This window comes from Oncorhynchus tshawytscha, linkage group LG13 (genome assembly GCF_018296145.1).
Source record: "Oncorhynchus tshawytscha isolate Ot180627B linkage group LG13, Otsh_v2.0, whole genome shotgun sequence".
NCBI lineage: Eukaryota > Metazoa > Chordata > Actinopteri > Salmoniformes > Salmonidae > Oncorhynchus > Oncorhynchus tshawytscha.
Genome location: NC_056441.1, coordinates 22,697,601 through 22,711,026, shown reverse-complemented (window position 1 = coordinate 22,711,026; position 13,426 = coordinate 22,697,601). Strand labels below are relative to the sequence as shown.

General features: G+C 43.2%; 1 protein-coding gene across 1 annotated transcript in view; it reads right to left on the bottom strand.

Annotated features, from left to right (window-relative positions):
* sdc3 (syndecan 3) overlaps nt 1-13,426 on the bottom strand; it is a 43,868-nt gene that overhangs the window by 8,208 nt on the left and 22,234 nt on the right. The window contains exons 2-3 of the mRNA XM_042295419.1: nt 8,446-8,539; nt 50-789 (exon numbers count right to left, since the gene is read on the bottom strand). Coding sequence (XP_042151353.1) covers nt 50-789; nt 8,446-8,539 — 834 coding nt within the window. The remainder of the gene's footprint in view (nt 1-49; nt 790-8,445; nt 8,540-13,426) is intronic.

Below are 13,426 nucleotides of genomic sequence, written 5' to 3'. Positions count from 1 at the left end.
ACTCCACATGTGATGGATAAATACACACAGGATACACACAAACACACACCATTGTCGTAGAAGGCTGCTGTGGGCGTGTGCTCCTCTCTGTGGGTGCGGCTTTAATAGGCGTGGTCACCAGAACACTGGGTCTAAAGGGGGCGGAGCTAGACCTCTCAGTTAGGGCTGGGCCAATCGTAGTGGGTGGAGCTGTTGTCTTTGGGAGGGGTGTGGTCTCTGTATCTGTAGTGGTCACCTCTTCCTCTTCTTCTTCTTCTTCCGTGGTGGTCTCCATAGGCATACTGGTGGGGTCTGGGGACAGGTAGACATCCTCGTCCTCTTCTTCTGTGGTGACCAGGTCCTGCACGCCACTAGAGGGTGCTACACTCTCCGCCAGAGGCGTCGCTGTGCTGGTGGTCGCCATGGGAACAGCCGCCGGGCCACGGGGTGAGATGGTGGTCTGGGCGGCTCTCGCTCTTTCACGTTCTCTTTCTCGTTCCCTCTCTATTTCCCGTTGCCTCTCTCTCTCTCTTTCTCTCTCCCTCTCCTTTTCTCTCTCCCGCTCCATCTCCCTTACTCTCTCTCTTTCCCTCTCCCTCTCTCTCTCCCTCCCTCTCTCCCACTCTATCCCACTCTCCCCCTCTCCCTCAGTGGGTAGTGGGGTGGGTAGAGCGTCGGGGTTGGGATTGGGCTCGGCTGCAGGTGGGGCTGAGGGGGCGGGGCCAGTAGCCTGGGTGGTGGAAAGGGGAAGGGGCTCCTCAGTGCTGAAAGACACACCCACCGCTGTAGGGTTGACCTTCATCTCTGGAACTATGGAGAGAAAGAAAGAGGGAAGGAGATTAACTGTTAAAGGGATTAACTGTTAAACTAGTTATGAACAAAAAAACATATTAGAGTGAGAGGAAATGAGAGAAATAGAATGGCTAAACACAGTCATAGAAGCTAATCAGAAACAGAAATAGAAATAGAATGGCTAAACACAGTCATAGAAGCTAATCTGAAACAGAAATAGAATGGCTAAACACAGTCATAGAAACTAATCTGAAACAGAAATAGAATAGCTAAACACAGTCATAGAAGCTAATCTGAAACAGAAATAGAATGGCTAAACACAGTCATAGAAGCTAATCTGAACAAACAAAGGCCTCTTACAAATAAGCGTTATGGAGGTAATTCTAAACACAGTCATAGAACTAATCAGAAACAGAAACAGAAACAGAATGGCTAAACACACACACACACACACACACACACACACTAGACACAGAAGACACATACTCAAACTAAAACACACACAATGGCCTGTCTGCATGAGATCATCTGATCTGCTGTCTGTAATCAGATTACTGTAAATAAGATCACTTAGTCTGGGTGGAGATCTGGCTACTGGGAGGGTGTGTGCACGCATTCAGTCTGAATGTTCAGTTTCTGTGCCCAGTTCCTGTGTTTCGTTAATGCAAGGCCGTGTATATGTGTGTTTATGCGTGTGTATGTGTGGGTTTATGCGTGTGTATGTGTGCGTATGTGTGCGTTTATGTGTGTACATGTGTGCGTTTATGCGTGTGTATGTGTGCGTTTATCCGTGTGCATGTGTGGGTTTATGCGTGTGTATGTGTGCGTATGTGTGTGTGTGTGCGTATGTGTGTTAATGTTTATGTGTGCGTATGTGTGCGTATGGCTAAATGCGTCATTAATGCGTATGTGTGCGCTAATCTTTATGAATGTGTAAACACAGTATGTAATGCGAAATTTATGCGTGTGAAACTAATGTGTGCATTTATGCGTGTGTATGTGTGGGTTTATGCGTGTGTATGTGTGCGTTTATGCATGTGTATGCTGTGCGTTTATGCGTGTGTATGTGTGTGTTTATGCGTGTGTACATGTGTGTTTATGCGTGTGTGCGTTTATGCGTGTGTATGTGTGCGTTTATGCGTGTGCATGTGTGGGTTTATGCGTGTGTATGTGTGCGTATGTGTGCGTTTATGCGTGTGTATGTGTGCGTTTATGCGTGTGTATGTGTGGGTTTATGCATGTGTATGTGTGCGTTTATGCGTGTGTATGTGTGCGTTTATGCGTGTGTATGTGTGCGTTTATGCGTGTGTTTACATGTGTGTTTATGCGTGTGTGCGTTTATGCGTGTGTATGTGTGCGTTTATGCGTGTGTGTATGTGTGCGTTTATGTGTGTGTGTGTTTATGTGTGTTTATGTGTGTGTTTATGTGTGTATGTGTGTGTTTATGCGTGTGTATGTGTGTGTTTATGCGTGTGTATGTGTGCGTTTATGTATGTGTGCGTTTATGCGTGTGTATGTGTGTGTTTATGCGTGTGTATGTGTGCGTTTATGCGTGTGTATGTGTGGGTTTATGCGTGTGTATGTGTGCGTTTATGCATGTGTATGTGTGCGTTTATGCGTGTGTATGTGTGTGTTTATGCGTGTGTACATGTGTGTTTATGCGTGTGTGCGTTTATGCGTGTGTATGTGTGCGTTTATGCGTGTGTATGTGTGTTTATGCGTGTGTGTGTTTATGCGTGTGTATGTGTGTGTTTATGTGTGTGTACGTGTGTGTACGTGTGTGTTTATGCGTGTGTATGTGTGTGTTTATGCGTGTGTATGTGTGCGTTTATGTATGTGTGTGTTTATGCGTGTGTAAGTGTGTGTTTATGCGTGTGTATGTGTGCGTTTATGCGTGTGTATGTGTGCGTTTATGCGTTTATGTGTGCGTTTATGCATGTGTATGTGTGCGTTTATGTATGTGTGTGTTTATGCGTGTGTATGCGTGTGTTTATGCGTGTGTATGTGTATGTTTATGCGTGTGTGTGTTTATGCGTGTGTATGTGTGTGTTTATGCGTGTGTATGTGTGTGTTTATGCGTGTGTATGTGTGTGTTTATGCGTGTGTATGTGTGTGTTTATGCGTGTGTATGTGTGTGTTTATGCGTGTATGTGTTTATGCGTGTGTGTGTTTATGCGTGTGTATGTGTGTGTTTATGCGTGTGTATGTGTGTGTTTATGCATGTGTATGTGTGTGTTTATGCGTGTGCATGTGTGCGTTTATGCGTGTGTGTGTGTGTGTTTATGCGTGTGTATGTGTGTGCTTATGCGTGTGTGTTTATGCGTGTGTGTGTTTATGCGTGTGTATGTGTGTGTGTGTGTTTATGCGTGTGCATGTGTGTGTGTGCGTGTGTATGTGTGTGTTTATGCGTGTGCATGTGTGCGTTTATGCGTGTGTATGTGTGTGTTTATGCGTGTGTATGTGTGTGTTTATGCGTGTGTATGTATGTGTTTATTTGTGTGTATGTATGTGTTTATGCGTGTGTATGTGTGTGTTTATGCGTGTCTGTGTTTATGCGTGTCTGTGTTTATGCGTGTGTGTGTTTATGCGTGTGTATGTGTGTGTGTATGTGTGTGTTTATGCGTGTGTATGTGTGTGTTTATGCATGTGTATGTGTGTGTTTATGCGTGTGCATGTGTGCGTTTATGCGTGTGTGTGTGTGCTTATGCGTGTGTTTATGCGTGTGTATGTGTGTGTTTTATGTGTGTGTGTTTATGTGTGTGTATGTGTGTGTGTTTATGTGTGTGCATGTGTGTTTATGTGTGTGTATGTGTGTGTTTATGCGTGTGTATGTGTGTGTTTATGCGTGTGTATGTGTGTGTTTATGCGTGTGTATGTGTGTGTTTATGCGTGTGTATGTGTGTGTTTATGCGTGATGTATGTATGTGTTTATGCGTGTGTATGTGTGTGTTTATGCGTGTGTGTATGTGTGTGTTTATGCGTGTGTGTGTGTGTGTTTATGCGTGTGTATGTGTGTGTTTATGCGTGTGTGTGTGTGTTTATGTGTGTGTGTGTTATGTGTGTATGTGTGTGTTTATGCGTGTGTATGTGTGTGCTTATGCGTGTGTGTGTGTTTATGCGTGTGTGTGTGTGTTTATGCGTGTGTGTGTGTACGTTTATGCGTGTGTATGTGTGTGTTTATGCGTGTGTGTGTTTATGCGTGTGTATGTGTGTGTTTATGCGTGTGTATGTGTGTGTTTATTTGTGTGTATGTATGTGTTTATGTGTGTATGTGTGTGTTTATGCGTGTGTATGTGTGTGTTTATGCGTGTGTATGTGTGTGTTTATGCGTGTGTGTTTATGCGTGTGTATGTGTGTGTTTATGCGTGTGTATGTGTGTGTTTATGCGTGTGTGTGTGTTTATGCGTGTGTATGTGTGTGTTTATGCGTGTGTATGTGTGTGTTTATGCGTGTGTATGTGTGTGTTTATGTGTGTGTATGTGTGTGTTTATGCGTGTGTATGTGTGTGTTTATGCGTGTGTATGTGTGCGTGTGTATGTGTGTTTATGCGTGTGTGTGTGTTTATGCGTGTGTATGTGTGTGTGTGTGTATGTGTGTGTTTATGCGTGTGTATGTGTGTGTTTATGCGTGTGTATGTGTGTGTTTATGCGTGTGTATGTGTGTTTATGCGTGTGTGTGTGTGTGTATGTGCGTTTGTGTATGTGTGTGTTTATGCGTGTGTGTGTGTGTGTTGCGTATGTGTGTTTATGTGTGTGTTTATGCGTTTATGTGTGTTTATGCGTGTGTATGTGTGTGTTTATGCGTGTGTATGTGTGTTTATGCGTGTGTATGTGTGTGTTTATGCGTGTGTATGTGTGTGTTTATGCGTGTGTGTGTGTGTTTATGCGTGTGTATGTGTGTGTTTATGCGTGTGTATGTGTGTGTTTATGCGTGTGTATGTGTGTGTTTATGCGTGTGTGTGTTTATGCGTGTGTATGTGTGTGTTTATGCGTGTGTATGTGTGTTTATGCGTGTGTATGTGTGTGTTTATGCGTGTGTATGTGTGTGTTTATGCGTGTGTATGTGTGTGTTTATGCGTGTGTATGTGTGTTTATGCGTGTGTATGTGTGTGTTTATGCGTGTGTATGTGTGTGTTTATGCGTGTGTATGTGTGTTTATGTGTTTATGTGTTGTGCGTGTGCATGTGTGTGTTTATGCGTGTGGATGTGTGTGTTTATGCGTGTGTATGTATGTGTTGTGTGTATGTGTGTGTTTATGCGTGTGTATGTGTGTGTTTATGCGTGTGTATGTGTGTGTTTATGCGTGTGTATGTGTGTGTTTATGCGTGTGTATGTGTGTGTTTACGCGTGTGTATGTGTGTGTTTATGCGTGTTTATGTGTGTGTTTATGCGTGTGTATGTGTGTGTTTATGCGTGTGTATGTGTGTGTTTATGCATGTGTGTGTTTATGCGTGTGTATGTGTGTGTTTATGCGTGTGTGTGTGTGTGTTTATGTGTGTGTTTATGTGTGTTGTGTTTATGCGTGTGTGTGTGTGTGTGTTTATGCGTGTGTATGTGTGTGTTTATGCATGTGTATGTGTGTGTTTATGCGTGTGTGTGTATGTGTTTATGCGTGTGTGTGTGTGTGTTATGTGTGTGTGTGTTTATGCGTGTGATGTGTGTGTTTATGCGTGTGGATGTGTGTGTTTATGTGTGCATGTGTGTGTGTTTATGCGTGTGCATGTGTGTGTTTATGCGTGTGTATGTGTGTGTTTATGCGTGTGTATGTGTGTGTTTATGTGTGTATGTGTGTGTTTATGCGTGTGTATGTATGTGTTTATGCGTGTGGATGTGTGTGTTTATGCGTGTGTATGTGTGTTTATGCGTGTGTATGTATGTGTTTATTTGTGTGTATGTATGTGTTTATGCGTGTGTATGTGTGTGTTTACGCGTGTGGATGTATGTGTTTATGCGTGTGTATGTGTGTGTTTATGCATGTGTATGTGTGTGTTTACGCGTGTGGATGTATGTGTTTATGCGTGTGGATGTGTGTGTTTATGCGTGTGTATGTGTGTGTTTATGCGTGTGTATGTGTGTGTTTATGCATGTGTATGTGTGTGTTTATGCATGTGTATGTGTGTGTTTACGCGTGTGTATGCGTGTGGATGTATGTGTTTATGCGTGTGGATGTGTGTGTTTATGCGTGTGTATGTGTGTGTTTACGCGTGTGTGTATGTGTGTGTTACGCGTGTGTATGTGTGTGTGTGTGTGTTTATGTGTGTGTTTATGCGTGTGCATGTGTGTGTTTATGCGTGTGTATGTGTGTGTTTATGCGTGTGTATGTGTGTGTGTGTGTGTATGTGTGTGTTTATGCGTGTGTATGTGTGTGTTTACGCGTGTGTATGTGTGTGTTTATGCGTGTGTATGTGTGTGTTTACGCGTGTGTATGTGTGTGTTTATGCGTGTGTATGTGTGTGTTTGTGTGTGTATGTGTGTGTTTATGCGTGTGTATGTGTGTGTTTACGTGTGCATGTATGTGTGTTTACGCGTGTGTATGTGTGTGTTTATGCGTGTGTATGTGTGTGTTTATGCGTGTGTATGTGTGTGTGTGTGTATGTGTGTGTTTATGCGTGTGGATGTGTGTGTTTACGTGTGCATGTGTGTGTTTATGTGTGTATGTGTGTGCTTTATGTGTGTGCATGTGTGTGTTTATGCGTGTGTATGTGTGTGTTTATGTGTGTGCATGTGTGTGTTTATGCGTGTGGATGTGTGTATGTGTGTGTGTTTATGCGTGTGCATGTATGTGTATGCGTGTGTTTATGCGTGTGTGTATGTGTGTGTTTATGCGTGTGGATGTGTGTGTTTATGCGTGTGTATGTGTGTGTTTATGCGTGTGTATGTGTGTGCTTATGTGTGTGCATGTGTGTGTTTATGCGTGTGTATGTGTGTGCTTATGCGTGTGCATGTGTGTATGTGTTTATGCGTGTGGATGTGTGTGTTTACGTGTGCATGTGTGTGTTTATGCGTGTGTATGTGTGTGCTTATGCGTGTGCATGTGTGTGTTTATGCATGTGTATGTGTGTGTTTACGCGTGTGGATGTATGTGTTTATGCGTGTGGATGTGTGTGTTTATGCGTGTGTATGTGTGTGTTTATGCGTGTGTATGTGTGTGTTTATGCATGTGTATGTGTGTGTTTATGCATGTGTATGTGTGTGTTTACGCGTGTGGATGTATGTGTTTATGCGTGTGGATGTGTGTGTTTATGCGTGTGTATGTGTGTGTTTACGCGTGTGTATGTGTGTGTTTACGCGTGTGGATGTGTGTGTGTGTTTATGTGTGTGTTTATGCGTGTGTATGTGTGTGCTTATGCGTGTGTATGTGTGTGCTTATGCATGTGTGTGTTTATGCGTGTGCATGTGTGTGTTTATGCGTGTGTATGTGTGTGTTTATGCGTGTGTATGTGTGTGTGTGTGTATGTGTGTGTTTACGCGTGTGTATGTGTGTTTACGCATGTGTATGTGTGTTTATGCGTGTGTATGTGTGTGTTTATGCGTGTGTATGTGTGTGTACGCATGTGTATGTGTGTGTTTATGTGTGTGTGTGTTTATGCGTGTGTATGTGTGTGTTTACGCGTGTGTATGTGTGTTTACGCATGTGTATGTGTGTGTTTACGCGTGTGTATGTATGTGTTTATGCGTGTGTATGTGTGTGTGTGTGTATGTGTGTGTTTATGCGTGTGGATGTGTGTGTTTACGCGTGTGGATGTGTGTGTTTATGCGTGTGTATGTGTGTGCTTATGTGTGTGCATGTGTGTGTTTATGCGTGTGTATGTGTGTGCTTATGCGTGTGCATGTGTGTGTTTATGCGTGTGTATGTGTGTGTGTGTATGTGTTTAGGCGTGTGCATGTGTGTGTTTATGCGTGTGTATGTGTGTATGTGTTTAGGCGTGTGTATGTATGTGTTTATGCGTGTGTATGTATGTGTTTATGCGTGTGTATGTGTGTGTTTACGCGTGTGGATGTATGTGTTTATGCGTGTGTATGTGTGTGTTTATGCATGTGTATGTGTGTGTTTATGCGTGTGTATGTGTGTGTGTGTATGTGTTTAGGCGTGTGTATGTATGTGTTTATGCGTGTGTATGTGTGTGTTTATGCGTGTGTATGTGTGTGTTTATGCATGTGTATGTGTGTGTTTATGCATGTGTATGTGTGTGTTTACGCGTGTGGATGTATGTGTTTATGCGTGTGGATGTATGTGTTTATGCGTGTGGATGTGTGTGTTTATGCGTGTGGATGTGTGTGTTTATGCATGTGTATGTGTGTGTTTATGCGTGTGTAGTCCCTGTGTTTAATTTGACCTCAGATTTGGGGTTGGGAGTCAGAGCTGCAGATTTAAACACAGCAGCTGTCACCTCTTAAACCAACAGGCTGCAGAGAATTCCCACACACACAATCTAACATAGGCCCACTACACGTTCAAACATGCCTATGTTAGATTGTGTGTGTGTGTGTGTACATAGGCCCCCTACATGTTCAAACATGCCTATGTTAGATTGTGTGTGTGTGTGTGTACATAGGCCCCCTACATGTTCAAACATGCCTATGTTAGATTGTGTGTGTGTGTGTGTACATAGGCCCCCTACATGTTCAAACATGCCTATGTACACACACAAACACACACAAACAACAAACTCACAGCCAGATCCAGAGCCTGAGAAGAGGTCTTCGTCATCATAGAACTCATCTCCAGAAGAACCTTCTAGATCTATAGACGGAACCCAGGTCTGACCCTGGAGAGAGAAAGAAAAGACAGAGGTTATTCTTCTCTCTGTTTGTTTGTTTTGTCCATTTCATCCATCATAGAAAACTTAGTTAGATGAGACTACTTTCAGAATGATAAAGCCAAAGAGATGAGAGAGGAACTATCCATTAGGGAAAAAGAAGAAGAGACAGAGACTAGAAAATAGAAGAGAGAGATGGACCATTATCTTCCATTAACAGGAGAGAGAAGACAAGGCATCTGTTTCTCTCTCTCACACGAGAGACTGTCAGACTGTTCTATTGAGTTGTATAACTGACCACTATTGAGTTGAGTATAAGTACTATTGTAGTGTCTGAACCAAAGCTGAAAGTTTGGCAGGCCAAAGTTGTTTTTAGTCCTATAATGGCTTAGAGATGAGAAGAGCTGTTTGTTGGTAATCTCAATAAGTGGATGTTGGATACATAACAATGTCTGTCATATTTTTATACAGCCCAGAAACACTGTTTCACCTGAGAGTTACATACAGTCAGAAAAATAGCAAACGATGAGAGAGTCATTTCATTATCAGCATAAAACCAAAACACACCACAACCATAGTACACCACAACCATACTACACCACAACCATACTACACCGCAACCATACTACACCGCAACCATACTACACCGCAACCATACTACACCACAACCATACTACACCACAACCATAGTGCACCACAACCATACTACACCGCAACCATACTACACCGCAACCATACTACACCGCAACCATACTACACCGCAACCATACTACACTGCAACCATAGTACACCGCAACCATACTACACCGCAACCATACTACACCACAACCATACTACACCACAACCATACTACACCACAACCATACTACACCACAACCATACTACACCACAACCATAGTACACCACAACCATACTACACCATCTATATTTTAAAAGAAACCATACTACACCGCAACCATACTACACCGCAACCATACTACACCGCAACCATACTACACCACAACCATAGTGCACCACAACCATACTACACCGCAACCATACTACACCGCAACCATACTACACCGTTAAACCATACTACACCGCAACCATACTACACCGCAACCATACTACACCGCAACCATACTACACCGCAACCATACTACACCACAACCATAGTACACCGCAACCATACTACACCGCAACCATACTACACCGCAACCATACTACACCGCAACCATAGTGCACCACAACCATAGTGCACCGCAACCATAGTGCACCACAACCATAGTGCACCACAATAATCCAGGTAGGTAACATTAGAACAGCTCATCTATATTTTAAAAGAAACTGGGATTCAAACAAACGCAGATAAACAAGCTGTGCACTGCGTTTGACTTTTAACTGGGATTTATGCTACTGTCTGATCCTGTGGTCGTGTTGTGATGACCTAGCCACCCCAAGCTCAGGTCAAGAGAAAGGTGACAGGGTTCGGGTGAGCTCCCCGGCCTGAATGTCCTCACCTCCACCCTCTCTGACCTTCCCCAAAACGGTTAAGTCGTTTACAGCTGAGGACAAGTCACTTCATACGGCTATGGGGAATAGGGACGTTACATATGGGGTGACTTGGAAAGATGTGGGGTGGTTTATGGTAGATATGGTAGATATGATAGGTTCAGGGTAGATACTGTAGATTTTATTTGGATAATTACTGTAGTACTATCAGCTAGCTTCCTACTGTTCATTATAAAATGTTGTGTAAACAGTCATCATATCTTAAAGTCAACCTCTGGCAGGCAGGAAGAAACAGACAGACACACAGACACACAGACAGACAGTGCCAGTTAGCTAGTGTAATTCCACTGCTCTCTCTGCCTCCAGGAAACACAAAGGAAACCTGATGCCACTGAAAGCCAATTAAACCATCATGCAATGTAGAAACTAGAAACCTGACCTCAGTGTGGCTCTACTTGCTTCACTGTGGACCGTACTAGAACCACATTTCAACTGGAACGCTATTCACTTTATAATGCACTATTTCTGGCACCCTATCCCTGTATAGTGTCCAGCTTTTGGTCAGAAGTAGTGCTTTCTCCTCTTATAGTGCACTACTTTTGATGCGCTGTGCTTTAGTTATAGTAGTAGTGCACTACATGGAATAGATTTTCTCTGAGTGATTAGTGCTTTTTGAGTTTAGATTATTCAAAAATAATCACGTTTTTCTATTTAGTTTTTGATACTTTTTTAAAACATTGAATGCATTATGAAATAATTACTTTAAAGTTATTTGAGCTTTTGAATGGAAATTCCAAAGCCAAAAATAGTGAACATTCAAATGCCAAAATATTGAAAAAATTCCATTGTTTCTGTCAGGTCCACATTGGGTATTCATCAATAGAAAAATAGGAAATTACTATGAAAAATGACATTTTTCAGGTTTGTATATGTATTTCTTCGATTTTAAAGTCATTATCTCATCTCTGATCAGGCAGTAGCATCCAGCCAGCTAGACCACCATCTACCGTTATCTCTGATCAGGCAGTAGCATCCAGCCAGCTAGACCACCATCTACCGTTATCTCTGATCAGGCAGTAGCATCCAGCCAGCTAGACCACCATCTACCGTTATCTCTGATCAGGCAGTAGCATCCAGCCAGCTAGACCACCATCTACTGTTATCTCTGATCAGGCAGTAGCATCCAGCCAGCTAGAACACCATCTACCGTTATCTGTGATCAGGCAGTAGCATCCAGCCAACTAGACAACCATCTACCGTTATCTCTGATCAGGCAGTAGCATCCAGCCAGCTAGACCACCATCTACCGTTATCTCTGATCAGGCAGTAGCATCCAGCCAGCTAGACAACCATCTACCGTTATCTCTGATCAGGCAGTAGCATCCAGCCAGCTAGACCACCATCTACCGTTATCTCTAGACCACCATCTACCATTATCTCTGATCAGGCAGTAGCATCCAGCCACTAGACAACCATCTACCGTTATCTCTGATCAGGCAGTAGCATCCAGCCAGCTATACCACCATCTACCGTTATCTCTGATCAGGCAGTAGCATCCAGCCAGCTAGACCACCATCTACCGTTATCTCTGATCAGGCAGTAGCATCCAGCCAGCTAGACCACCATCTACCGTTATCTCTGATCAGGCAGTAGCATCCAGCCAGCTAGACCACCATCTACCGTTATCTCTGATCAGGCAGTAGCATCCAGCCAGCTAGACAACCATCTACCGTTATCTCTGATCAGGCAGTAGCATCCAGCCAGCTAGACCACCATCTACCGTTATCTGATCAGGCAGTAACATCCAGCCAGCTAGACCACCATCTACCGTTATCTCTGATCAGGCAGTAGCATCCAGCCAGCTAGACCACCATCTACCGTTATCTCTGATCAGGCAGTAGCATCTAGCCAGCTAGACCACCATCTACCATTATCTCTGTCCAGCCAGCTAGACCATCTACCGTTATCTCTGATCAGACAGTAGCATCCAGCCATCAGTATATATTCAGACTGTCACTACACACACACACACGGTCACTAACCCTCATCTGTACATTCCGCTCTTATGCGGTCTGTGTGTAGACCATCCGTCTCTGTCCAAGCCAGGGTGCAATGGATTATGGTCATTGTAGTTAATAACCACGTTTCTACGCTGAACTAGTTTGAATATTTGCTAGTTTATAGTTTGAAACTCCCAGCGTCCCACATACAGTAGTTCTTTATTTAATTTCTCTAGAGAAATGGTGCGCTGAGCTCACAAAAAAAAGAACTAAAATGAACTGACGTTGGTCAATTAGTTGTTTAATAACTCAACACTACCTCTGAGATAGAACTATAAGAGATCGAAAGAGATCGAAAAAGATATAGGTCCAAATGAAAGTTCTTTACAAATGGGAGAATTACTAAATGTTGTTTTGATTCTCTGAGCAGGTCTGTAGAGAAACAACATTCACATGGGAGTCTGGAAGTTTGAAAGTAGGCAGTCTGAAAGTAGACTGAACCTTTCTTTTATTGCAGGGCTACTGTTACTAGCAAACCCAACAATCAGTCAGCACTGAAAATTGCTGAAAAGACATCTCAAACCGTTCATGGCAGCAGTGTGTGTGTGTGTGTGTGTGTGTGTGTGTGTGTGTGTGTGTGTGTCTATAGCAAGGATCTGTTTTACAATGAGGCCCGTTGCTAGGAGCAACCTCTGCCTTTCACAGAAATTCACATCTCCCACAGTGAGGCAACCACACACACAACCTTAAATGAACACACAGGCAAACACAACTTATACGTACACACATGACTGTAACTAAATAGGCAGGAGTTACGTAACACCAAATAAACAACCCAAAAACAAGTTAAAAACAGACTGTTTCTCTCCTCCAGCTCTCTCGCCCTTCATCAGTCTCCCTTTATCTTTCCTTTCATCTGTTTTTCTCCCTTATCTATCCCTCCTTCTCCCTTTATCTCTCTCTCCCACACCCTCTCTCCCAATCCTTCTCTGATTGTTGTTGGAGCTGTGTCAACAACCCCCTCCTTCCTCTCATCCTCCCATCTTACCCCTCCTCCTCGGGCTGGCTGTGAGACTGTCCCTTGAAGAAGCCTCTCACATACCACCCCTGATTATAAACACACACACACACACACACAGTGTTTCACGCCTGCTTTGTTTTCCTCTGTGTCCAGTCTGAGTAAGCATGTAGGTTATGTCTGTGTGTGTTTATGATGTGTATGTGAGAGAGATAGAGGACAGAGAGATGCATGTCTATATGTATGTATCCTTTATGCTATTTCTATGTTTATCCTTCTCCAGTAATGTCTCTCCATCCGCAGGGTAAATATACATGAGTGCATATTACAAGTGTAAATGTATGGTATGACCTCATTCTGAAGTGTGTTACTCTGTGTATAATGACA